Raw genomic sequence first — 10,390 nt, forward strand, 5'->3', positions numbered from 1 at the left:
TTGGGCTCCTTACTAACTAAATAACCTCTAAGAACTAAAAACTAGTCATCGTTATATAACTAAATTCATATGTGTATATAAATGTATTTAACAGGCAATTTTCTGGTATATTGTTTTGCTTTTGCTTCTGTATGTACAAATCGCTTAAATCTAGCTAGGTGTATATATCATATATAGTCGGGGATCTGGATCACACAGAACAATGAGGACAAAGTACTTTGTTGTCTGTAATGTGGTGATGCGAAAATTGCTGGGTTCTTTTTATTATATAATGTATTGCAGGACGTGTTTTCTTCTCCATAACAAGCCATTTCAGTCTTAGCGTTTCAAGTAACCAAAAAGATAAAAGTGTATAATGAAATGAAAAGAATAGAAATGATAAGTAATAAAACGAATAAACTTAGGGCTACAATTTTGTTGTTTTTCTTGTGTTGTTTCATAATGTGTGTTTTGTTGGTTTTTGTTTTCTTTATTTTGCAGTTGCAGTAAATTTCGAAACAATGGTTTGCTTGGATGCTTCACGCCTCAAAAATTTATCTCCTTTCATTTTTATAAGGTTTTTTTTTATCGTTTTTAGTTAACATAAATCTAGTATCAGTTATATAGATGTAGACGATCACACAGGCATACAGGTAAACATATAAATCGATCTTTTTCAAAAATTCTTTACAGTCGAACATAAAACATTTAAAAAGTTATACATAGATTTTGAAATTCCATCAAGTTGACTAAAGACAAGACATACAAATTCGGGCTTCGCTCAGTAGAAGTAGTTATAAGCCCTCCTATTTCATTTTATATTGAGTAAACCTCAAGTCAATGGCACATTAAAATTGGGATATTTGTACCAGGTATTAGCTTAGGTCAAAAAGTTTCGTTAGTGGTAAAATCTTTTGGACTCTCTCTCTGTCAATAAAACTGATTACAACACTTTAAATCTGTTCCAATTCTGTTTCTTTCTGTTCATGCGGCCTAAATGAGAAACTTTATTCAATCGCTTGGGTCAGGAAAATCCAATCCCGTTCCCAGGCGATTTCACCAATATGGCGTATGTGGCTCCTGGTGCCAGCCATTTTGGTCTTGCACCTTGGCCAAGGCATCGGTCAGGGTGGACCTTATTTGCTGGCTCGAGTTGCGATTCTGACCCTTATCATAGGGCGACAAGGCGTTGTAATAGAAGGGCGATCGCTTGCTGATGGTGTAGTTTTTACCCTGTAAGTAAATACAAATTTTGTAAAATATTTTCTTGAGTTATTTTGATGCCAAACTCACATCATTATTATCCCAATATTCGGTTTCGTTGGTGCGGTAGCAGATGCAGAATTCCAGGCGCTTGGAGGATGGCGGCAAGGTGATCTTGAAGGAGAATGTATCGAAGACTACATGAGCACAAGTAGCCGGTCCATAGGCCCTGGCGTATGTACAGAAGATATCCTGCTGGCTCTTCCAATCATCCCAGGTCACACGGACAATGATCTCCTTCTGGAAGTCGATGTTCTTCACCTTGATGGTGCCCACGACAATCGATTCCTCATCCTTGACGATCACATTCTCCAAGGAAACAAAGTCGCGTTCTATCTTTTGTCTGTGTAAATACAAATATTTAGAAAACTCGTATATACTTCACAGTTGTGTAAATAGGGTACCAACCTAAATGATAGATAGTCTGAGGCTGGCTGCTTGAAGTCCACTGTCCACTGATCCGGAGGATGTGGGCTGACCAGGCCCTGTGTAATTTGCTCCAGAAACTTCATGCTCCAATAGGGCGGCACATTCGAGGGTTCGGACATAACACGAACCTCGGTTAGCGATAGACCCTCATCATCAGCGAAGATCACATGCTTTTTGGGGCCACGGCTGCAAAAAGTAAAAAGAAATACCATACATTGAGTACATCGCTTATAATAAGCAAATTATTCATTATTAAAATATATATTATTAAATATAGATTTGACCCTGGCTTTATCAGTTTGACTTGACCCCCCATTCGGAATTATTTATTTTATTTCTTTGTGGTCATTGACTCGGCATCTTTCTGTGCGCGGATTTCTATTTCTATCCTTAACAGTTTCATTTTATTGGTTTGTTTTGACTTTAGTTTAGCGAACTGCGTCTTTGCCAAATGCATTTCTTAAAACCATTTTTGAAAGCTCCTGCTATATAAGATGACCTTTGCCACCTTTGTCGATTGTTTGACAATCGCGATTGAGTGAAACTTTTCCTATAATTTTTCCTTTTCTGCTGAACATTTTTATTCCTTTGCGTTTCCCGAAAAATTTCCTGCGTCATAAAAAGAGTAATGTGTATTGTATATTTTTTTGTTGGTTTTATTTTTAGAAGTCACGTACGGCTTTGCCAAAGATTTGCCTTAATCTATATGTAAATCACGCCTACTTTTGCTTTTCCTTTCTCTTTGCCTTTATTTTATTGGGCGACTCTTCCCACGATTCTTTTGCTTAAATGTAAATAAAAACACACCCACTAAGATATATCAAAAATAGAGGATAACTCGTGATTCAAAATATATAAGTTATTCAACGAAATTTACTTGGAATCTGAAATCCATTGGACTTTTAAAATTTTAACTAATTTAAATGAAGATAACAATAATAGTTTTAATGTCACAATATATTGTATTTGCTGCAGTTAAATACTTTCCAAACTCTTTGAAACAATGTTCCGCCCTTTTGACTTTCATATTACTAAAAAAAATCCAATAAAAGTTCTATTTAGAAAGTTGGCCATAAATTCGATAAGATATAGCGACTAATTTTGGCTAATCAGCTTGGGTAGGGGCTCGATTTTTGTATGGTTCTTCGCTGTTGCCAAACCAAAAGCGAAAAGTTTCCGTCAGTTGGAGCAGTCCTACGACTAATGGCCCCACACAGAGCAGACTCTATTTGGTCTGCAAATTGGAGGAGAGTCGGCGGGAACGCATCGAGTGCTAAATATATATGAGAAGTACAAATAGCCAACAATTGAAATGGCTATCGACAGACTGGCTCTCGGTTAATTGAACGCCGGCCGTATTGCCAGAGATCGGTGATGTGGTGATGGTGTATCGGAGATCGCTGATCGTACCACCCGACTCAGCCAGAATCGGATCGTAACGACTACCGACTACCGACATCACGCATCGAGGGCATGATCGGTGTGCGCCTGCTGTTGCTGCATTTTCTTCAACAGGTTTCTTCGCGATCGCTTATCTGGTGTGTGTGTGGGGTGGGTCTCAACGCCCAACAGGCCAACCAGAAACCGGAGACCGCGGACGGGTCTCGTTTTTTTACCGACCGCTTTCCTAAAACTTGTCAACTTGAAAGAGATCACCCGAAAAAATCAAATAAAAAAATCATTTACATTTTCATTAATTTTCCTCCACTTGGCTTACATTTTCTCCAAGGGAAACGAGATACGACTATCAACTGTCTTTTCTTAAAGCCCAAAGGCAGTCACAAATCCGTATGCGTTACGGAACGCATTTATTTTCGTGGGTCCGGTTTAAAGTCCATAAATTTGTAAACTCCTCAATATGCAAGCCGCATTAAGATGATGGGTTGATGGGTGCAGGAGAAACAAGTTTGGGCTGCAGCAAAAGGGCTTTTTAAAATCGAAACGTTCATGTAAATGAAAATTGTGTTTAAAAATACTTTTTAATTTCCTTAGTTTTCAATTTGCAGACCTTGCTCGAGTTGCCTCATTTTCTAAAGTCAATAACCTGTCCGAAAAAAATATTCTGGCAAGACCTGTTGAAATTTTTACAACTGACTAATTTGATGGTCATTCTGGTTGACCTTACAATCGAACTACTTTTTTGTAAACGAATCAAGGTAGTTCCGTATTTTATGTCGCCAAATTTTCTGTATTTTCTATTTTATTTCCCCCAACAGAATCTAGTTTGTCCAAATATACCTATCGTTTATATTTTTCGGAAATTTCCCCTAAGCACATTCAAAGTCCAATAGTAAGAGACTGAAAATAGTTTTAACTCGTAAAATTCGGTCGTGGATTAGGTTTTTCTTAATTATCTATCTCTATCGCTACCAATAAATATAAATTTAATTACGAATGAAATAAAATTTTTGTAAATTTACGAAATTCTTTCACATTTTTCGGCTAAAGGTGCGCCAACATTTTTACATCAGACCCATCTGCCCCAGACTCACTTTTCCGATCGATTCACGTGATCTTTGCATGAACATCAGACATATCTCCCCATCTCTATATATAACCTTACGTTTGTGTGCATTCGTATTCCGAGGCTTGTAATGTTGAAATATTTTTAGTTACGTTACACCCGAAAAAAATTGTGTCTTTTATGAGATGACGCCTTTCGCTTGAAAGCGATCACGCTTCTATGCTAATAATTCTACGGCCTTGACGTGAACCGTCTGCCTCGTTTTGCGGTTGATCTTGATGATTTTCGGGGAGGGTAATTAAGACAAAGGAAAGATCTTTCATTGGCTGTCAAAACTCATTGGAAAATGTGGGGCCAAATGTCTACATGGGTGACAAGCAGTTGCGATATGCTTTGGAAGGTGATGAATAGGGTCTTCGATTCTTAAATCAAAGAAGATAATTCCTAATAATAGTTCGATTGCATTGCTATACGTTCTTGTGTTAACTTAAATGAGTTTTAATTTACTCTAAAGATTTGAATTAGTAAATTAATTTTTTCCCAGTGGATTTCGTAACTGATAAAACGAGGCATACAAAATACGCAACCGCAAAGTGTACACAAAATCTCCAATAGCAACAAGCACACGTCTGGTTTACATTGATAATATTATGGGTAATTGCATTCGTTTGAGTAGCTGCGAAGCTTTAAGCCTGATCTCTTGTCTAGGAGACGCAGCCCAAATAGAAATAGTGTTCGCGCCTTTGACGCAAATGAACGTATAAATTATTTTCTCTATCTCGTGGCTTGTGTATTTTTAGGCATTTCTCAAAATGCCAGATTCAAGTGCAAAGAAGGAAATCTTTTCTAGGGCCTGTTGAAAGCGAAATATATATATATTTTACAAAGTATCTGCGAGACATCGATAACCCAAATATTTTCATGGCCTGCATATGAATCGATAATGTATCTTCCCTATATATAGCGAATAAATGGAAAGGAAAAACGAAAATAATGGCGCCTCGCTGTTGGGGTCTATACTAAATACCAGTCTATTCCCATTTGAGTCTTAAAATGTGCGATTTTTTATCTCAGATATACTAGGTGGCAGATTCTCGACTCGCGATGCAGTGGCGTGTTTTTAATTTGGCAGATTTCTACAGTCATTTAGATAATTTATATTTTGTTTTTGTGAAATTGCATGCTCTTAAAAATATATAAAATATACTTTCGAGTATATTTCATGATCTTTTTGCATTTGTTTAGCCTGGCGGCCGTCTGCAATTGACTTTCTCTGCTTATTTAACAAATGACATGTGCTCGGCTATGACGTCTGTGGGAAATTTGTTCGACTGCCAACAGATTTTCTTATTCCTTTTACCAGAACTATTGCAAATGCCTTATAAACGATTAATCTTTGTTTATAAAATATTATGGCGGAAGTGGTATTTTCCCAGTTTTATAAGAAATCATCTTTTCATGTTCCAATTTTTAAGACCAGAAAAAAAACTATTAAAATTTAAAGATTTAAGTTTGTATCATAAGCTTTCGATCAAAAATTAAGATACCCTATGAAAACCATCTATAGCTTCTTGTGTTACTTCGCTTTCTCGGACTTTCCTTGAGATTTCCGCTCAATTGACATCTTACTATTTAATGAATCTGTTATAGGTTGATACACCCCATTCTGACCACAATTACCCAGGCTCTCACACCACTAAGTTCCATCTAGTTCAGTTGGTGGTTTAGTAAGTGCGGCGCCATAATCTTTGAAGGCCTGTGTGACTGAGCCCGCCGGCATTTACAGCCTTCTTGATCGTTTCGGCGCCGTTGTATCGAGTTACCTACATTACGTAATCTTATCGCCCGCACACTCACCTCACTTCGCCGTTGCTGTCGCTGTCCTTGCTGCAGATACAGCTATGACTGGCACTGTCCGTGACATCGGTGTCGGTCGGCGAGAGATCTGCGGAACTGGCTGTAGTGTTCTGGGATTTGTGCAGGCAGGATTTGCGGCTGAGACAGGATTTGGGCTGATTGGTGAGTAGCGGCGCCGAGGCCATTCGCTCCAGGTAACTCCGTCCGGAACGACTGCCCACGCCCAGGGGCGTGGCACCCGCCTTCTGCTGACTGGGGCCCTGACCCTGGACCGCCGCCGAGGCGTTGTTGACCATGGCTTTGGAGGCCAGAGTTATCACTTGGGGCCGGCAGTAGCGCGACGCTCTGTTGGGCTCGTCATTGTAGCTGAAAAAACGTATGCAAATTAAATTAGTTCTATATATTCCAAAATTTAAATTATAAACTATAAAAACGAATTTAATATTTTTTTACAATTTAATTTCGTTACTATTCAGTTGCAATCAGTTAAAATATATTTCTCTAACACCACTAATTGAAAATATAATTTCTATATTTAAACATCAGCAGATGGTAGCCATCTTTCAATTGTTTTGACCATTTTTTGTGATTCTTTTTTTCGCTTGGAAAGCAGAAAAGAAATTCCCCTGGATCAGTCTTTTATTTCAAGCATCTACGCATTAAGCTGCCTTTTATCAGGCCTGATAAGAGTGGTGGCTTTAATTTTTACTGCCTCAATGCCTGCCTTCATTGTTCGGAGGCCTATGTACTACTTGTATTTGTACTTGTACTTGTACTCCTACTGATACGTGTATATTGTCTATAAAGAAACATCGCTGATAAGAGGAGTTGCGCGCGACCTCCCCACTTAATTCGGGTTTGCCGTGGGTGGGAAATGTGTAGTATGAAAGTGAAGCATATTTGTTTGGGTTCTTCAGTGAGTCATTTCTAAAATCGTATAGTCGGAGAGCCTCACTGAATGAGTAAGACTCATTTGGCACAGTTCACATCCCATTTTGTAGTTATCATAATTTTTCGGCTAGACATTCATAAAACTAAAAGTCAATGGTTGATAAGGATCGTTCAATGGGGCTCGCGTGGACTTTTGCATGCTAAACATATGTTGATGGCATGCTGATACGTCTTTTTCGGCGTGGGCCTGGCTATGGGAATATTTCCGTCTGCTCTGCTGTTATCACCGACTTTTTTTTGGCTAATTGCCGCTGTCTGGACACAATATCAGCATATTTAGTGCTTGAGTTGGCAACCTAAAGAATTCAATTAAATTATTTCCGATGACGATCCACCCAGTTACGTGGGTAGTTCTAAGTATTGGGTGTGTTAAACTGTTGTAAAATCACGCTGTGAAATTTCAAGTGAGTTGACGCATTAGCAGCTGAGTTACTTGAGTTGGTTGGAGTACTCAGTTTGTTTGAAGGCATGCCGCTCACGTGCCCCGATAAGAAATGTTGATAGTTGGTAGGGGTCCCAGTAGGGCTTTCGCATATAGTACCTCCCACCCGTTTATCTACTGAACCTCTTTAATCTTAACTGATTATTGGGTTTTTCACCGCTTCTTGTAGCGTTTGTTTTGCTTGGCCATACTCTAGATATAGATTTATTTTTAGCTCAAGTCCTCATATATGCGAATATAAATTATACGAATTTTCGGTATTGTATATTTATCATTCCCAAAAATAAAATACTCTCAACAAATATGATGAAAATGCAGCGCGTGCAGCAAATGAAGCGCGGCAAATTGCTTTAATTCAATCAATTGCTCTCGCCTCTGTATATATAGATATTAAATACCCTTCTTCCCTTTACCAATTTGTCAAATTTTCGGCTTGCTCGTGTGTGCCCCTGAGAAAAAAAGTTGCGTCAAGCCCACGCGCAAATTGTCGCCAAGCAAATTTTTGGCGTCACCCCCCCGACTCGTGAACGAATCTTCAAATCTCAGTTGGCTCCACCAGCAAAAGATCACCTCAGAATCGGCGAAATGTTTGTTTTGGTTCAGTATTCTTTCTGTCTTGCCTTGATCTTGAATGCTTGCTTTTCATATTTTGCCAATCTGTTGTTGTCAACCAAAAAACGAGCCTTAGCACGAATATTTTTAGTGCCTGCATTCATTGTGTTTCCGAATAGTTCTCAGGTTTAAATACAATTAATTGGGCAAGACATGTTTCCTGCCTTTGATCAGGTGTTAAAATTTCCATAGACGACACTTGAAACAGGTGTTTCAAGTGAATCAATATTGGCAGCCCTCGAGAGATCGATATTATTCGTTTTCTGCATTGTGTAAACAACAGAGTTCTTATATTCATTAAACGGAATTATGGCATTTCGTTCTGTTTATTTGGTTAATGTGGGTTATGTCTGGGTATTTTGAAATTTATTCTGAATTTAAATGTTCAAAATTGTTGTTTAAATATTCACAAGAGAGAACACCTAATGCAAAGGGTATTCATCATTTTTATCTGTTATGTATTTTTATCTCTCAGTTTAATTCACTTACTATCACATGGTTTTTCAGGTTATCAGACATTTATATCGTTTCTCTTATTAACACGTACACCAGCTGTTAAATTCATAAAAGATGATGTATCAGAAAACGCTTTTTGTTCCTTATCAACCGATAAGAAAGTTAAAAGAATATTTTCTTCCGACATAAAAAAAAAAACATTAGCATTGGTACTCTTTCAATGATGTTTGGCTATTTAATTTCTTTTGATTGGCTGCCGAAACTCGTGAATTCACTTTGAGCAATTCAGTGTTAAATTAGACCAATTGCTGGTTATATTTATTTATGAGTGCTATACTTTTGTAAACTTACTTCAACGATTGACGGGGATGTCCGCTCATGAAGTCCGCCAGAAAACTAACGGGTGGACTGTGACTGAATATGGGCGGACTGTGCGAAATCATTTTATATATGGCTTCGATCTGCGCTGATTACAATGATCTCTACAAACAAGGAACTTTGGTATGGAAGCCCCTGTGGAAAAATATAGAAAATTAACGATTTGTTTTTGTTGCTAATCGAAGCGCGGCAATAAATGAACGTTTAATTGGAAAGTAATGTGTAAATAGAATGCATGATCCGAATATATAATATATGTTTATGAAATTTCATATTAATTGCTAATCTCAGGTGGAATCGGAATTAATGATGGTATAATATAGCAATACCATTTCCATAAGAGATAACATTCGAAACGTTGTTAGTTTGGTCCAAATGCATGTTAAAATCAGTTCGATTCAAAACAAGTTGATGTAGATGCTGATACCCAAAATATCAAAAAACCAAATGCCCCTCTTCTTATGTTCATGATATGTTTATTGTGCAGTTTTAGCTTCACAACTAACCGTTAATTGTTATCTCCACTCTGTTTTCCGCTTCACTTTTGACTTCTGGCTAGGAGGTAAGGAACTTTTCTTTTTCTTGTGCAGTCAATCACTTTCAATTTTACTGTGATCTTTCTTTCTTTGATTTTTTTTAAATTTTTACTTTTTCATTTGTACATCACGCGTGAGCGTCAGACAATGAAAAACGATCGTTGGGACGGAACCTTAATTGAATTTATTAAAATCCTCCGATCGGGGCACTTTTTTTCGTGGTCACACACACAAAACGACGAACGATTTTTAATAGATTTTTCGCGGACTTTGCTTAAGTGTAGCTAAATTTTCTTGTGTCAATTATTTAACACACGGACAAAAAAACAGCAACTAGTTTCCGTCGCGTTCCCCGCTTCGTTCCGTTCCTCCTATGAACCGTACGCTTCGACGCTGCGAAAACGAATGAAAATGTTTGTTGCTGCAACTTGCCGTTAAGACTTGATCGGAGCGGCAGAAAGAGAGAGAGAAAAAGAGAGAGATTGGGTGTTTGTATGCTCTTCTAAAAAGTATACATGTTTTAGCGGAGCGTTTGTACTGTAATCAGAATGTGATGTGAAAGCGTTATATATCAAGAGGCCTGTATATAAAAACCAAAAACAGAAAAAACAAGGTGGTTGGTTACTTTTTAAAATAAACATATTTTCTGTTTTGTAATTACTTTAAAATAGTAACGGCAAATTCATCACAAATATGTAGTCTGCATAAGGGTATACAGAATTCAGGGTTCCGAACTCGCGTTAGGTTTCTAGAATAGCCCCGGTCTCTCTCTCTCTCTCCTGATCGACGTGGCTTGCATATTTTGATTGCATTTTGGTATTCCGCAGTGATTGTAGTTGTAGCTTCGATTTAGCGTCGGTCCTAGTTGCTTTGATTAGTTTTGGCGCCACTGGCGGTGACAAAAGTCAAAACGGGTGTCAGCCCCTCGAGACATGATCACTTGCACGGGGAGCATCCCATCTCCCAAAATCAAATTTCCCACTGAGCCTCGTGGCGCTCGAGTGAATTTTAAGGGTTTATTTG

General features: G+C 38.1%; 1 protein-coding gene across 2 annotated transcripts; it reads right to left on the reverse strand.

The window, feature by feature from the left end:
• Positions 1-577: 577 nt before the first annotated feature.
• Positions 578-9,804, reverse strand: LOC6738041 (protein phosphatase 1 regulatory subunit 3B). Of its 2 annotated transcripts, XM_016169554.3 has the most exons (6): positions 9,338-9,804; positions 8,805-8,966; positions 5,993-6,358; positions 1,651-1,857; positions 1,273-1,585; positions 578-1,212 (listed from the first exon to the last, which is right to left on the reverse strand). In XM_016169554.3, exons 2-6 carry the CDS (start codon positions 8,894-8,896, stop codon positions 1,036-1,038), a joined length of 1,155 nt encoding a protein of 384 aa, XP_016031865.1. In that variant the 5' UTR covers positions 8,897-8,966; positions 9,338-9,804; the 3' UTR covers positions 578-1,035. The 2 variants fall into 2 exon arrangements, with proteins under 2 accessions (XP_016031865.1, XP_016031866.1); XM_016169555.3 differs by lacking the exon at positions 8,805-8,966.
• Positions 9,805-10,390: the final 586 nt, after the last annotated feature.

This window comes from Drosophila simulans, chromosome 3L (assembly GCF_016746395.2).
Source record: "Drosophila simulans strain w501 chromosome 3L, Prin_Dsim_3.1, whole genome shotgun sequence".
NCBI classification, from domain to species: Eukaryota; Metazoa; Arthropoda; class Insecta; order Diptera; family Drosophilidae; genus Drosophila; species Drosophila simulans.